At 54.3% G+C, this 16,378-nt stretch overlaps 2 protein-coding genes across 16 annotated transcripts in view; one reads left to right on the top strand and one right to left on the bottom strand.

Annotated features, from left to right (window-relative positions):
- RALGPS1 (Ral GEF with PH domain and SH3 binding motif 1) overlaps positions 1–16,378 on the bottom strand; it is a 302,633-nt gene that overhangs the window by 109,179 nt on the left and 177,076 nt on the right. The gene's annotated exons all lie outside the window — the stretch shown is intronic.
- The window catches only part of ANGPTL2 (angiopoietin like 2), a 35,965-nt gene that overhangs the window by 1,951 nt on the left and 17,636 nt on the right, over positions 1–16,378 (top strand). The window contains exon 2 of one of the 2 annotated variants that reach the window (XM_005213249.4): positions 11,342–12,207. In XM_005213249.4, the coding sequence (XP_005213306.1) occupies positions 11,391–12,207 (817 nt within the window). In that variant the 5' untranslated portion in view covers positions 11,342–11,390. Of the gene's footprint in view, positions 1–11,341; positions 12,208–16,378 lie in introns of those variants that run through there. The other variant, NM_001109814.1, reaches the window with a different exon arrangement.

Raw genomic sequence — 16,378 nt, 5'->3', positions numbered from 1 at the left:
AGTCAAGGCTATGACCACTACCTCCACCCACACTGGGGGGCCTCCCAGGAGCCTTTGGAGGGGAGCTTCATGTTTGGGGCCACATGTCCAAGTCCTAGAAGTTCACAGGAAGGAGGAGTGCAGATGTACCAACAAAAGGACCTCGGGTGCTTCTGATACCACCCCTACAGGAAGAGCATCCAACCCCTCGCAGGGCACTGTTCTCCTGCCTGCTGGTCTCTTCGCCTGAACCAGTGGGCGAGGCAAGTGAGCTACCGCCGCACTGCTCCAGGGTCCACAGCAGGAGGACCAATGCCAGGCCTGTCCTGGGGTTGCAAAGGAGAGGCAGCGACGCCTCCCCCAGTCTCCATCCCAATCACCAAATCTGCCCACAAGATGGCCAAGTCCGGCCAACAGTGGTGAATCTTAGCCCATGACAGTGGCTTCCCTCCTGTGGCCCCAGAGCTCTCAGTGGTCCCTGAACTCTTGGAAGCGTTTGGAAAAGCTGGCATCGAACAGACACTTCTCCAGCATATGGCCTCTGGGGCTGTGGAAGCTGCAGGTTTCCTGGCTCAAGCCTGGATCCATAGCAGCTCACTCTGCTCTCTGGGCGTGCATGTATGCTGTCACTTCCGTCGTGTCCGACTCTTTGCGACCCTTTGGACTATGGCCGGCCAGGCTCCTCTGTCCATGGAATTCTCCAGGCAAGAATACCGGAGTGGGTTGCTATGCCCTCCTCCAAGGGATCTTCCCAACCCGGGGACTGAACCCGTGTCTCCCATGTCTCCTGCATTGGCAGGCAGGTTCTTTATCACTAGCGCCACCTGGACAGCTTGGGCCAAGAAGAGGCTCTGACTGACCTCACGGGTCTAACATGAGTGAGCTATTCATTACTCAGTAAAGGCAGGCAAAGATGTGTGAAGCACATGGTCCAGGAGGGGTTTTTGCTACAACCTACTGGGAAAAGCAACTAAGCCATCTCTTCCTCCACTCCTCCATCCCACAGTGATTTACCAAGTACCACTGGGCTAAGTAAGGCACACACATATCTCATTTCATCCTCGCTACAACCTCAGGAGGTATGTTTCAGTTTTAGCGTCCCATTTGACAGAGGACAAAACAAAGGCTCAGACACGGTGAGCAACCTGAGCACCAAGGGCATACAGTTGGTGATTCTGTGGGACTTGAACCCCGGCCGGTGTGGCTCTGCAGGCCATGCCTCTCCCCACCTCACTTCACTGGCCTGTTCAGAGCATCTCACGGCCTTTGGTTTGGCTGGTGTCCTAGAGACACTGTACCACTCCATCTGAAAGCCACGTGCTCACCTGATTCGGGTGCGCCATCTGTTTGTCCTAGAAGTCTACCTCTGAGACAGTACAGGCCTCATCACCACCCCTCTTACAACTGAGCCTCATCATGGCTACATAGCGTGCTTGCGGTAGCACAGTTAACGAGAGGTGGGAACAGATTCCAAGCCAGACTGTCTTAGCTCTGAACCCTGCAGATTCACAGATAGGTGATCTGTGTGGCTGCCCCTCACCCCCCAACCACCCTTCACGGCAGCACCATGGAACTGCACCAGTTCAGAGGGGGCAGAGCCTTGGCCCCCAGTCATCCAGGGACTGTTTCCTGAGTCTCTGCTTAGAGACTCCAAGGGCTGCAGAACCTGAGCTTGGGTCTTCACGGCCTGCACCGGCCACACTTGAGCAAAGAGAAAAGACCCGGGAGCTGCAACTGGCAGCTCCAGCAGAACAAACAGAGCAGGCAGCAGCCCCGCCCAAGGCAAGCACATTCAGCTTCTGGCCTCTCTCTGAGTCACAGCCCACTTCACCCGAACCCATCTCGATTGAGAGCAGTCAGACAGGGGAGGAGGGGTTCTGCTTGCCTGAGCCCACAGCCCAGTGGGAAGAGGCAGAAGGTGAATCTAATTCACAGCAGTGGGAGACTCGTAGGGAGGAGGCGTGTGGTGCTGAGAGAGACTGTCCCATTTTACAGAAGAGGAAACTGAGGGTCAGAGGGTACAGCGCCTCTGCCACGGTCTCTCCACTGGCGAGCCAAAAAAGCGAGGATTCAAACCCAGATCTGGGCCCATTCCGCCCCAGCCTACTGCCAGCCTGGACAAACACACTGCGGGAATCTCAAGAATGAATCAATTCATTGAATAGCATTTCTTTTTTTGTGAATTTATATAAAACACCCCAAATAGAGGGGTCATTCAGACCCTGGCAGCAAGCAGTTTGCGGTGGTAGAAGGGTCACAGCAGAACCTCGTTCTGAGGGTAGTTTCTGTGACAAAAACCACATTCCCACACAACTCCAAGCCATACGACTGCCTTAATAACAGCCTTGGGTTGGGGCGGGGGGGTGGCGCTAAAGCGCTACAATGTCCTGTTCCACGTACACATCAACTGTAAGCACACACTCTGATCACAGACATGTTAACGTGCTGGGTGGGGGGAGCCAGGCCTCTCACAATCAAGCTATTGTGTCAGGTCAATGCTCTGGAGAAACCAGCCTTTCTAGAGGCCAGCAGCCCCAGAGCCCCCCAACCTCCCCCAGAAAGGCACGCCCAAGACCACCTCAGGAAAGCCCAGAAGGAACTTGGTTCTTGTCTCTGAGAGATGCCTGAGGACCTGCCCGGCTCCAGGAATGACCAAAGTCCTGCCGGAGATGGTCCCCCTCTACCTCCGCAAGCGGACGGTGGAATCTCTCAGTCACCGCTCACCTCCAGGACCCACTCAGGGACAGGCAGGGAAGGGATCTGAATGAATGAAAGAGGGAGGGAAGGAAGGAGGGAGCTGCAGACCCAGACGAAGGAGCCTCTTGCCTCCAGCTGCTATGGTGCTCCACCCCGGCTGTGCTCCCAGTCCCCTGAGCCGCCCTGTGGGGGCCCTGATACCCAGTGTCACCAGCACCTGCTCTCTGTCTCACCTACTCCTGTGGCCCGTTGAGGGCAGGCATCTCCCTTGCTCCTGCTCTATCTGGTCCCCAACACAGTGGCTGGCACCAGAGAAATGTTTAGGAAGTTGTTCATTGAGGGAATGCCTTGAATTTCCTATTTAATAATCCAGGTGCCATCCTGGCTACTGGGTATTCAGAGGGGGAAACCACCCTGATCTCACTTTTAAGAAGCTGATAGTTTGGGCAGAGAACCAGATGAGGACAAGCTGGGTCTTGGGTGCTGTGATAGAAGCAGCCTGGGCTGCTCCTGGGAGCAGAGGAGAGAGGGGGCCCCTCCCTGAGAATGGCCGGCTTCACCGAGAAGGTCAACTGAGCAAGGAAGGCAGGACATGGGGAAGGTGCCGAGGCAGAAAGAACAGCACTTGCCGGGGCAGGGAGGCAGGACAACACAGGCTCTGCCTTCCAGCAGGACACTGACGGGGCCAGCTATGAGGTTTAGAAAGATAGGCCTGCAGCAGTAGGCAGGCCAGCAAGGCCCGTGTGGGTAAGGAAGCTGGCTCTGGAGTCAACACATCTGTTCCAAGCCCAGTTCTACTACTTCGGAGCTCTGATGTCTGGGCAAGGCTCCACCCTTACCTCTGTTTCCTCATCTGTGAAACAGGGATTCTCACGGCCCCTGCCTTTCAGAGTTGCTGGGATGCGGGACAGAGGCACAACGTGCTCATCATCCCTGTGCTGGGGATGAGCCCTGCAACAGGGCCGAGGTGGTCGTGGGGCCAAACACTCAGCCTGGCCGGAAGAGCAGCCCCAGGCAAGGTTTGGATTTCCTGGGAAGTCGCCCCAGGGCACCGCTGTCCACCTGGTCCCCAGCTGCTCCCTGCTGTCAGGGGCTTCCCCCAGATCCAAAGCTCCAGAGCACATGAGGCACGGCCGGAAATGCAGCAGCCAACTCAGGAGCTGGGCTCCGAAATGGCTTCTGCAGCTCTCCGCCTCTGCTCTGCTGGCCAGGGCTCTTGGCACCTGAGGGATCAGTGTGCAGGCTTTGGGACCTTTCAAGATGGCTCCAAAATAATGTAGTACGGAAAAGGAACAGTGGCATCCTTATCCCCTGGCAAAGGAAACCCGCTCCCCGATGCTGAACCACATCCTCTCCTAACACAATGACCTCACAGGATGACCACAACCCACCTCCTCCATGAGCTCAGCCCTGCCCCGGAGCCAGCAACGCACCAGGGGCAGGCGTGTCAGGCAGGTTCGACCCTCCACTGACGCTCTTCCCAGCAAATATGTACAGTCCTACACTTCCTGCTTCTCTGGCTTGAGCCCGTGTTCCCAGCACTCAGGACAGGCCTGGACCCTGACTATAGCAACACACGATGGCTGGTTGGCTGGGAAGACTAAATGGATGGAGGGCTGGCTGGCTGGACAGACGGCTCATTCGAAGGTCTTATGAGAGCTGGACTGGCAGGGTCTGGCAATCAGCTCCAGACCCCCTGGGTGCCCACACTGCCTTCTGGCGGGGATGATTCACAGGCTCCCGGGCTGGGAGGGGACGGCAGTTGGAGATGTGGTTATTCCCTCCCTGGCCTCCAGGCTGGCGGTGAATCACCAGGACAAGCGATGCACAGTTCCTTCCCCAGGGTTTCTAAGGTGAGGACACCGCTGCACATTCTAGATGTCCACTTTGGGGTCTCACCACTTGGATGATCAAGCAGCTGTTTCCACCATCCAACAAGACTCACCCTTGTGCTGACGTGAAAGCCATTTCTACCTTGTCAGTTAAGAATGACTAAGAGGGAATCTGCATCCCGGCCGTTAAGCAAACAGACAGGCACCTATTATTCACACAGGTTGGAGAGATGCTCTTGATCGAAGTGAAGGCACAGACCTTGCAGTTGACATGGACTTCCCAGTCCAGATGTTTCCTTCAAGGGACCTTAGGCAAGTGACCTAACGTTTCTGGACCTGGGTTTCTTCTACTACAAATGCAGATAGTAATGCCTGTCTCCTAGGTAAGGGACCAAATAGTTTATTACCCAATGAGGACACTTGTGAGAATAAAATGGGGTGCTATTAATAATTAATAAGACAACAGGCCTCAAGGCGGGCCAACCAGCATGCCCAGTCCCCTACCCATAAGGCTGTTAATGAGGTAGAGCACGGCTGAGCACACTGGTCATCTATGACAAACAAATGGCAGCTGCTATCATCTATCCCATTGGTCATGTGGTCAGCTGGGCCCTCTAGGGCAGTATCTTCTGGAATATTCCTTTATCTGGATCCCTCTCATCCCAGATTACCAGTTGGCTTGGTACTGCCTGACTGACACATCATGTATCTCATAACCAGCTTTAGCAGGAAAAACCGTTCATCAACTTTGAAGTTTCGATTTTTTTTTTTTTTCTTTTCTGTCCTGATGCTGGTTTAACATCATGATTCATGCTCGGGTCCACCAAGCTCACTCAAGCACAGCTCAAGTTCCCGGCTTCCTGTCAGGGGCCAGCTGGGCACTGGGCCAAGGGGCAGTTCCAGATGCCCTTGCTGCCTTGGCAGAGGCCCCCTGCCCAGGCCTCCTGCAGGGCCTCTGGCCTGGACTCCTACCTGGCTTCCATCTGTAATCACAGAGTGATGGGGCAGGGCAGGCTGGGGAGAGAGGGACAGGCTCTGTGAGCCCCCAGGCAGGAATTCAACATGGACTAATGATGAAACACCATCTTGAGAGCTGATTCACTTCGGGGTCAGGAGTCCTGGGGGTCCCAAGAGCTCTCCTGTTGTCCTCCTTGCCTTAGAGGGGGCGTGGCTGTCAGGGAACAATCTCTCTTGAGTTTCCCTGTCACTTTTATGCATTCAACACAGATGTATACTGGGATTCTGTTACCGACTGCTACTTGGCTAAGCTGATGACTTAGGACAAAATGACTCATGGACTTTGAATCTTAATAGCTTCCTTGCCTGCAACAGGAACAACTGTCAGCTCTGCCATTAGTCTTAAAAGCATCTTTGTGAGAATTAGAACACTGCTGTGATTTAAATATACAAAACCACAAAGACTATGAATGTGAGCTGTGCTCTCTAGAGTTGCATAGTACACAACCTGGGTCACCATGCATGGCCACCCGAATAACAGCTTCCCTCCCGGGCCTGTTGGGAGGATGAAGTGAGGCAATGCTTATAAAGTGTTTGGGTCACAGTGATAATTAGCTGTCACTATTATTTTTGAAATTGTCTTATTCCTACCCTTTGCGGTGACCTCAGGAAAGTAACTTCTGCAGCAGGGTAGGACCCACAACTCTGTCTTATGAAAACAATTCTTCCCACAGAGTGGCCCCTCACCTGAGCCGTGGTGCTAAAGGGGACGTGGACACACGGTGTGTGGCCCCACCACAGCAGGCCAAGCAGGGACGCTCAGAGCTGCCCACCGGAGGCTGGGTGGGACCCAAGCCCTTGGGGAGGTGGCCTCCCTGCGTGCAGAGCCCGTCACGTGGCTCGGTCACACCAGCCCCGCTTGTGGGGAGGGAAACCCATGTATAATGGAAACTCCTCACAATACAATGTGGAAAAGCAATTTCAAGAATCGCTTTTATTTTCCTTTTGAAGCCAAGGAAAACAGTTGGATTTGCTTTCCTCGGTTGGTCATAGGAAGAAACTGAGGAGCATCTCTTTGATTGGAGTCGAGTTCTTCTCCAGGCCTAAGACAGTTGGAATGCTGGGGGATGGGGTAGGGGGTGGAGTTCCTTCTCTTGGGATGCAATTAGTTGAATAAATACCAGGAGAGCAAAAGTAAGCAAACTCATTACTGCCCATTAAGACCTGCCAAACTTGCAAAAAACTAAGGAAGGGGGCTGGAACCTTGAAGGAAAGTCAATTACTCTAAGGCAGAGGGGGCACAGCCCTTGGCATCAGGTTGACCCCAGCTCTTGACAGAGTCAGCACTGGCTCTTGTCTGCCATGTGCTCCCAGCAAATCACTTAGCCCTCTGGGTGCTGTTGCCCGCCTTTATAAACCTGGGGAGAACCAGTCTCGCTGGATTCCCTGAGACAGTGCCCTGGTTCCTTCCCATCCTTCTTCTAACCCGACTGGCTCCGCGTCACTCCTGCCAAGCCCACGCCTCATGGAAATGTGACAGTAAGACCCCAAATTGTGCAGCTTCATGACTGTTCCCACCAGCAGCAATGCAACAGGGAGCAAGCTACCTGACACCCCCTTGGGCTTCAGTTTCCTCACCCTCAAAATGGGCAGAATATTACTAACCAGCTCCAAATGTCGTGGTGATTCCATGAGATAATATGTTACGCGAGGGGCCTTGTGAACCTAAAAACTGAACGAGTGTTAACCATCAAGTTTGGTTCTCTTTTTAATTGAACAACTGCAAGAAATGCTCTTTAAAGACTGCAGTCTCTGACTGCGTCTGCTCATCTGGAGCCTCCTCGCTCTGCGCCCAGCGCCATGTGAGAGGCTACGGACACCGTGACAACCAGGACCAGTCTAACCACTGGGCTGGGAGGTGAGGCCAGACAGACCTCCTGGGCAGGCCCAGCTCTGCTACATAGAACAAGGCCCTCCTCTGTGAAATGAGACAGCTGGTCGTGGGATCTCCTGGGCGGTGGGTGGGGGAATGGTAGGATCCAAGGAGATGGTGCACGTGCTGGACACACAGCCCATGAGTGTGTGCTGGCAGACACACACTGTCGTTCGGTCAGCTGGAGCTCTCATACGGCTATCATGACATCTTCACCTCTAGTTTCGGAAGCACTTCCGTGGCCCTCACCAAGTGTGGGAGAGGGGTTGGATCACCCCATCTCATAGAAGAGGCTCTGCTTTCAGGATCTTAAGTCCAAGGGCACAGAGCTTTGCCCAGGGAAGCCGTGTGAGCCCACACTTGGGAGGGGACAGAACTCAACGGTAAACACTGCTACCCCGCCAGGTCTCGAGGCCTGGAGCCAAGTTGTCTCCTGGGACCATGGCAGTTTCTTGGCCAAGGGGAGCCCTCGCTGGCATCCGCAGTCAGCATCACAGAGCAGAGAGAGGCAGGTGAGCCGCCCAGGCTGGGAGGGCGGCTCCTCCCCATTGTTGTGGGTCGGGTGTGGCCCAGGCACAGGAGCAGCTAAAGAGCTTGGAAACTAGGCAAACACTCACAAACTCAGCCCGGTTTCCACCAACGTCACTGCAGCCCTAACCCCACAGCCCAACCCAAACCAGAGGCTTCAAACACCTTTCTCCGCCTGGCCCAAAAGGCCTGGACTGGCCTTCGGAACCAAGCTGGGGCTTTCTCAGTCAAGTGGAAAACAGCTCATTGTGGCCCTGGGGAGTACAGGATCTGTTTTGCAACCTCCCGCTGTCCAGGCTGCCCACCAGAGAAGCCCCCAAAGGGGTCTGGGGAAGACAAAACCTTCCGGTTCTGGGTTGTGGTTATTTTAGTGTAAACTATCGTGAAATCAGAAAGTCGTGACTTTACTATTAGAAACCAGATTAAGAAAATTTCTACGTAGTCATTAAGACTTGAAGGTTTGAGTACATAAGGCTGGGGCTGAGTCCTGGTTCTGCTACCTTCCAGCTGTGTGAGGTTAAACAAGTCACTTAGCCTCACAGAGTCTCGGTTTCCTCATCTGTAAAATGGAAATAACAATGGTATCTACCAAATAGACATTGTGAGAATTCAACGAAGCAGAAAACCCTTGCAAAACGTTGAGTGCAGGGTGAGGTACACGACAGGCATTCAGGAAGTGGATGTTAGGGACGGTGGTAGTAAATGTGAGTCACGGTCTCCTGTGCATGTCCCCGCACCCTCAGGCAGTCACTTGCCCTGGGCTCCTCTGGCCCTGTGTGCCCCTCTTCCTAGCACTCCCCACTGCGTGGCGACTGTTGGTGGATGTGGCTTATCATTCAGCATACAAATATTCCCTGTGTTGGGCGCTGTGGGGGCGGGGGGTGGGGGAGGAGTGATGAAAACAGACAAGCCCCCTGCCCTCAGAGAGCTTTCATTCACAGGCATGGGTAGACAGGCACCACATGTCTGATGGTGACATGGACTCTGCAGGGAGAAAGTGGCGAGGTCACAATTTTAAGTAAGCCGGGAAAGTTTCACTGGGAAGGTGATTATTTCAGCAAAGACCTGAGAGCAGTGAGGGAGCCGCCATCAAGGAAGCGGCTGAGTGTTCTGGACTGGAGCAAGTGCAAAGGGCCCTCGCCATCAGCGAGCCTGAAGAACACCCAGGAGGCCAGCGTGGCTGGAGCATGTGAGTGAGGATGAGAGGAGTTGGAGATGAGATCAGGGAGGAAACAGGGCCAGAGCTGGGGGCCTTAGAGACCTGTTAGCTGCTTCTCCAAGACGAGGAGCCACCAGAGCACTTTGAGCAGCAGACTGACCTGATTTGACTTTTTTAAAAGGCTCACTCTGGCTGCCGGGTTGAGGACAGCCTGTAAAGACAAGGACAGGAGCAGTGAGACCAGTCTGGTCCAGGCGAGAGGTGAAGGTGGGCTGTACCAGGGGAGGCAGGGAGAAGCTGTAGGATCCTGAGAATAGTCCCAGGATATTGCTGTGATAATCTGGTGGTGACTTAGATGTGGGGTATGATGGGAAGAAAGGAGTCAAGGACGACTTCAAGTTTGTTGGCTGAGCAATCAGAAGAACAGAGTCGCCATTTGCTAACCTGGGAAAAACTGGGATGAATAGGTTGGGATGGAGACTTGGGGAACCCCAGGAATTCATTTCCGGATAAGTTATGGCTGAGATGCCCATATGTCAAAGAGGCAGTTAGACATATGAGTCTGGATTCAGAGGGGCAGGGGGAAGTCCTCAGACTAGACAATGAGATCACTGAAGATGATCACCGAAGATGATCACTGAAGATGTCTGAGGACTGAGCCCTGCCACCCCCTCCCCACCCAGGATAGGACTGGACAGGGGGTGGGGGGGTGGGTGAACCAGCAAAGGAGACTGAGGAGTAGCCAATGAGATGAGAGGAAAGGGTGGTGTTTGGGGAAGGAAGTCCCAGGAGGGAGTGATTTGCCATGTCCAGCAGTGCTGAGAGGTGAAACATCCACGTGGACCAAGAACTGAGCCTTTGGTCTGGGAAGAGAGGCCCCTGGTGATCCTGTTCAGGACACTCGGAACCGAGGGGAGGGGGCAGGCCTGACGGGAATGAACTCAAGAGAGAACTTTCTGGAAATGGTGAGGGAGGGTGTGGGTAACTCTTCAGAGGGTTTTGCTAAAAAGGGGAGCAGAGAAATGGAACAGTAGCTGGAGAAGGGACATGAGGTCAAGAGAGGATTTTCTTTAAGCTGAAAGAAATCATGATCTAGGGAAAAAGTGATCACGCCAGGGAGCTGGGGAAGAGTAGACGGAGCCACATCCTTGAGTGGGCAGAGGAGTGAGCTGCGTCCGTCCGTCCCCTCCCTCTTGGCCTGGCTTGCTCCTCCTCATCCCTCTGGGGTCAGCACAAAGGTCACTTTCTCAGGGAAGCTTTCCTGACCCCTCTGGCTAGGTCAGTTCTCCGTTCTACCCTCCCATCACATTCACCACGTCTGCCTCCTGGCACTCAGGGGCTCTGAGATGATGGGTAAGCCTGCTGAGGGCAGGGCTGGCTCTGTCCTGTTTGCAGCTGCATCTCCAGTAGCCAGCACACTCCCTGGCATACCCCAGGTGTTCCATGGATATCTGGGGAAGGAACAAGTGGTCTAAGAACAGAATTGAAACCAATCTGGTGACACGTGTCTCTTTCCTGCTCCCACCTGGCTAAATCATGTTGCGATGATGGAGACAGTGTGGGTACTGCCTGTTGAAAATAGGTGCATTTAGCAGAGCTCAGTTGTCTGCTCTGCAGCTTGGCTAACACAGAGACTGAAGCCACATGACTGGACACATCTTTCCACTGACGTTGTCCACTATAAACCGAACACGTCGCATACCACATCTAGCGAATCATTCACTTAACAAACATTTGCAGACAGCTTCCTGAGTGCAGCATCCTGAGGATACAGGATGGAAACAGACATAGTGCTGGCCATCAGGGAGCATGGATCCATGAAGAGATCACACAAAGTTCAGATTCATCTCATGCGTGATGGGTGTTACAAAGGGCACGTCCAGGGGGAGACTTAACAGTCTGAGGCAGAGGAGGAGAGAGACAGGCCAAGCTTCCTATGCCTCCCCTCCCAGCTTCAAGTTGCCTCCTATGGTTCTTGGGCTCCAGGCCAGGTGCTCGACAAGAGGGCCGTGGGCACTGGCTAGCCCCAGGAGTGGTGGGGCCTCGGCCTGCTGCCTTGCACATGCCCCGGTCCCCTCCCGAATCTTTTCCGCCTCTGCCAGGCCTCCTGTCCCCTCCTGCGGCTCCCAGAAGGGCTGCCTCCTGAAGCAGCGTTTTTGGAAACAGCTGCCCAACGAGAAGGCTGAGCTCATTTATGGCACTGGCCGCTGGCCGTGACGTAACCATTACTGAGTCTGCTCTTCTGTTTACTTTCAGCGTTTCGTAGGCTCTGCTCGCAAAGACGAACCCCTGGTGTGCAAGGACCATGAGGCCGCTGTGTGTGACGTGCTGGTGGCTGGGACTGCTGGCTGCCCTGGGAGCAGTGGCGAGCCAGAAGGATGGCTTGGAGGGCACCGAGGAGGGTTCACCTGGCGAGTTCGTCTACCTGAACAGGTACAAGCGAGCCGGCGAGTCCCCAGACAAGTGTACCTACACCTTCATCGTGCCCCAGCAGCGGGTCACAGGCGCCATCTGCGTCAACTCCAAGGAGCCCGAGGTGCTCCTGGAGAACAGGGTGCACAAGCAGGAGCTGGAGCTGCTCAACAACGAGCTGCTCAAGCAGAAGCGGCAGATTGAGACGCTGCAGCAGCTGGTGGAGGTGGACGGCGGCATCGTGAGCGAGGTGAAGCTGCTACGCAAGGAGAGCCGCAACATGAACTCACGGGTCACCCAGCTCTACATGCAGCTCCTGCACGAGATCATCCGCAAGCGGGACAACGCGCTCGAGCTCTCGCAGCTGGAGAACCGCATCCTCAACCAGACGGCTGACATGCTGCAGCTGGCCAGCAAGTACAAGGACCTGGAGCACAAGTACCAGCATCTGGCCACGCTGGCCCACAACCAGTCTGAGATCATTGCCCAGCTGGAGGAGCACTGCCAGCGGGTGCCCGCCGCCCGGCCTGTGCCCCAGCCGCCCCCCGCCACCCCACCCCGCGTCTACCAGCCACCCCCCTACAACCGCATCATCAACCAGATCTCCACCAACGAGATCCAGAGTGACCAGAACCTGAAAGTGCTGCCGCCCCCTCTGCCCACCATGCCCACCCTCACCAGCCTCCCGTCCTCCACAGACAAGCCGTCGGGTAAGTCCTTCCCGACGTTGCGGAGACCCGCAACATCTGGGCCTCGGAGCTGGGCACCAGGCCTCACTTGGCTGTGACCGCAAGCGGGGGAGGAATAGCGGTAAGCTGAAGCCGGGCCAAAGGCTGTGTAATCCCCCAGCGGTCCCTGGGGCCAAGCCGCTGGAGCCGGCAGGGTGAGAGGGTGGCTGCAGTCCTCAGATGGAAGCCCCAAGGTAGAACCAGGAAACGGAAGTGTCGGAAGACAGCAGATACTTTCTGGCTTCTGCTAGGAAAAACCCCAGGCCTGAGTTCTCTGGGCTGTGCGTGAGGTGCTCTGTGCTACTAGATAGGATGAGTGCTCCTATGAGTGTTCGTAATGTGCCTGGCACAGAACTGGCATTCAGTGAATGTTGATGGAAGAAACAACAGACCAGAGGAAGAGAAAGTGTTATCACAGCAGAAGTAGGATGAACACGTGGTAGGGAGAGGCCTACTCCCCTCCCTAGGAAGAAGCACTTTCTAAAGCCCACACATTTCCTAGAGTCTGCTGCAGTCTAGAATTTTCAGTGATGATTCCACATACTCTTAAATACGTGTTTCATCTTAAAATATGGTAATTCTCAGAATATCGTGATGGGGGAGGAATGGGGCTGTTGGTAGGTTCTGAAGCTTGACCCAGACACTGACGCTGGGCACTTCCGGTGTATGTTACCTCTTTAACCCCTGCGGCTCCTTATGGAAGGTTAACTGAGAGGATGGGTGACTTGCTCACGCTGGGTCTGAATTCAGGCTTTTCACTTTAAAGCTGGGGCTGACCCCTCTTGTGCACTAGGACCCTGGGCATCTGCACCCTGGGCGGGGGGACCACGAGTCCAGCCCCTGGGGTTACTCATCCAAGACCTGTGAGTCTTCCAAATGGGCTGGCAGGTGAGGACTACATCCATCTTTGCAGAAAGTAACCACGTATCTGCTTCAGTCAGTGACATTTGTACCACTTCGTTATATAAGCAGGGAGATATTTTTACTGAAAATATCCTGTTTTACACTTATTTCACACTTCTGAAAATAACCACCAGTACTGGGAAGAGCAGCTTCTTGCTAATTCCAGAGAGGGACAGAACCTGAGTGCAGGAGGGTGGCCCACGCGAAAGACAAGGGCGGCATTGTCTGCAGGCCCAGGGAGGTGGAGTCGGTGTCGGGGAGATGTAGGAGCAAGGCATCTTACTCACAGCAAAGCCCTCTACTGGGTGTGCAGGTTGAGGACTTGTGTTCTGGAGCAGACTGACCTGAGTTCAAATTTTGGTTTTACCACTGATCAGCTCTGGGACATTAGGCAAGTCACTTTGCCCCCCAGAGCCTCAGTTTCCCCATCTGTTAATTGGCGATGGGTTTAAATAGTGCCTACCTGAGGATTAAATGAAATACTGCAAAACGTGGTTAGCAGAGTTCTGGGCCCATGGTAAGTTTCATTACATGGCAACTATGAGTTTCCTCTGATCTTGGTCTCTTTATCTTGAAACAGGATATTGAAATTTATTAATAAAAGACAGTCTATATTTAGCTCTGCATTCTACAGCTGATGACTGGTTCATTTATTGTTTGTTGTTGTTCAGTTGCTAAGTCCGACTTTCCTGTGACCCCACAGATTGCAGCCTGCCAGGCTCCTCTGCCCATGGGATTTCCCAGGCAAGAATACTGGAGTGGGTTGCCATTTCCTTTTCCAGGGGATCTTCCCGACCCAGGGATTGAACCCACATCTCCCACATTGCAGGCAAATCCTTTACCACTGAGCCACCAGGAAGTTCCACCAGAGAGGGCAGAGTACGCTAATACACCTGATAGAACACGCAGAGGGTAAAACACACCCATGGGCACCACATGAAGGCTCAGCTGAACACTGTAATTCTGACATGAGGCAAGCTGACCTCAATGTTTATGCAATAGACCTCCTCTAGCTTAAGCATCTCTGGTTTCTGACTCAACCATCCCAAGACATTTCTGAGCTTGAACTAAGCTGGCAGATACACAGTGGAGGAACAAAGACCTAACTCTGCATCCAGGGTCTACCTTTTGCTAACTGTTTGCTCTTGAGAAAGTTACTTAACTCCGCTGAGCCTTATTTTTCTCCTCTGTAAAATGGGGACAAGAGTCATAACATCACAGGGTTGCTGTGGAAACTCAATGCAATCAGGCATATGATATATATCGTGTAGGGGCAGCCAACAACAGCTGAGTCCCTCCTCTTTGCCAGTCACAGTGCTGGACTGTGTGAAAATGACAGTCCTAACCTTCAGGAATTTAGTCTGGAGGGAGGTGGCAGATTCATGAATGCACTGGAACCCATCTGTGCTGTGTGCTGTGCTTAGTCACTCAGTCGTGTCCAACTCTTCGCGACCTCACGTCTGCTGCCTACCAGTTCTCAACTCCAAGATCAGCACCTCAGATCTTACAAGGGATTTCGCTGAGAGGGAGCACCTGCAAAGCCAACATTTCCAGAATGTTGTGAGAACTTCTGGGACCAACATAGCAGAGTACCTGAAATCAGGAATGCAGTGAAAACCATGGACTGTGCAGTCACCATGGTAGCCCTACGGGGTGCTGGGTGACCACAGAGGGGCGGATGAGGGCCTACAGCACTAGGTCTACAGTGGGGCATGACTGAGTCTGCGTGGAGTAGAAGGGACAAGTTGGACAGAGCTGGGGATGGCGGTGTTGCCTCCTGAAGGATCTGTAAGCGTTTACCAAGTGGACTCAGGAGTTGGGCAACTGAGTTACAAGTGGGTCCCCTGTGGAGATAAGTCCGTGCAAAGACCCAAGGGCCTGGCCCTATCCTAGGCCCCTCAAGTGGCCCAGCTCCACTGCTTCTTCACATGCGTGATTCAGTCCAGACTGTGTGCATTCCAAGGCTCCTGGGTGTGACCAACCCCTTTTCCTCCCACTGAAGGAAGCCCATCAGCATGGAGGGAACAGCAGTGATTTTATCATGGAGATCATCGGAATGCACTATAGTTAACTTTTTTTTTTTTTAAAGCAAAGCTCTCCCAAACGTTGGTACTGATTGTTGGTGACTGCTTTCTCGTGACTCATCTGACCACTGAGCTTTCCACATGAGGCACATCCCCCATCCTCCCCAGACTAAACACCTGGCTGCGGAAGCTGAAAGGGGAGGGCAGAGGCTGCAGGCCCTCTCCTTTCCTGGTGTTGGACCGGGCAGGAGGAAAAGGCAGAAGGTCTCTCCAGCCAATCGGCAGAGAGCTCTGAGCCGCCCGTGCTGAGAGCTTGGAGCAGGGTCTGGTGTAGAGGAAACTTCCCTCTTTGCTCTGGCCTGACAGTTCCTTAGGCCCACGGACATCACACAGCCACAGACACCTCTGCAATTAAGCACTTCGGCACTCGCGCCCTGGCAGCTTCTAAATCTCTCATTCCACAGTCTCCGAGCCACCGCCTCTTCTCGTTGTCCCAGTCGCTCCGTCCGCAGCACGCCCCTCTCTAGGGGGCTGAGGCTGCCGTGGCCACTTATCTGACGCTGCACTAACCAGCTTGTTCCCGGCCAGACAGTAACAGGCTGGCCCCAGGCCAGACCCAGGCCGCTGGGAGCCTGAGTGATGAGGCCCAGGCAAGCTCCTGGCTTCCCTGGCGCCTTACTTGGGTTTTGTCTTGTCTCTGTCTGGCCAGACCTAAGGGCATTTCCATGAGAGTGACGTTTGTGACGAGACCTGGGCCAAGTGGCCCTGCCTGTGGCCCTTTCCCCCGGTGGTGGGCGGGGGGCGGGGGGAGTCCTATGGCCCTCTGCCAGCGGAGTCCTGGGGTGGCTGCCGCCCTCCCTCCTCTCCCTCCCCGCCACTCTTCCTCACACTCACGAGTCCCTGACCTCTTCCTCACCTGCATGCCCTGTGCATGCACGTCAGTCAGATCTGCACGCCAGTCAGATCTGCACGCATGTCAGTCAGATCTGTTAAAGAGGAGGAAGGCTGCAGGGGTCACTCTCTAAAAGTCCCAGGAAAGGACAGCATGGAGCCTCGGCTCTGGCCTGTTCTCAAGGTGGTCCTGCGAGGCCTGGGACATGACCCCTCAGCCCAGCCTGGGCACCACCACACACACGCCAGCCCTCCTGCCATAGCGCCATCCTAGGTACCGAGAAGAAAAGAGAGTGTGGCTTCCAGCTGCCACAGGGAAGCCATGTCTAAAATGC

The sequence above is a fragment of the Bos taurus genome, chromosome 11, assembly GCF_002263795.3.
Source record: "Bos taurus isolate L1 Dominette 01449 registration number 42190680 breed Hereford chromosome 11, ARS-UCD2.0, whole genome shotgun sequence".
NCBI lineage: Eukaryota > Metazoa > Chordata > Mammalia > Artiodactyla > Bovidae > Bos > Bos taurus.
This window is presented reverse-complemented; position numbering and strand designations above follow the sequence as displayed.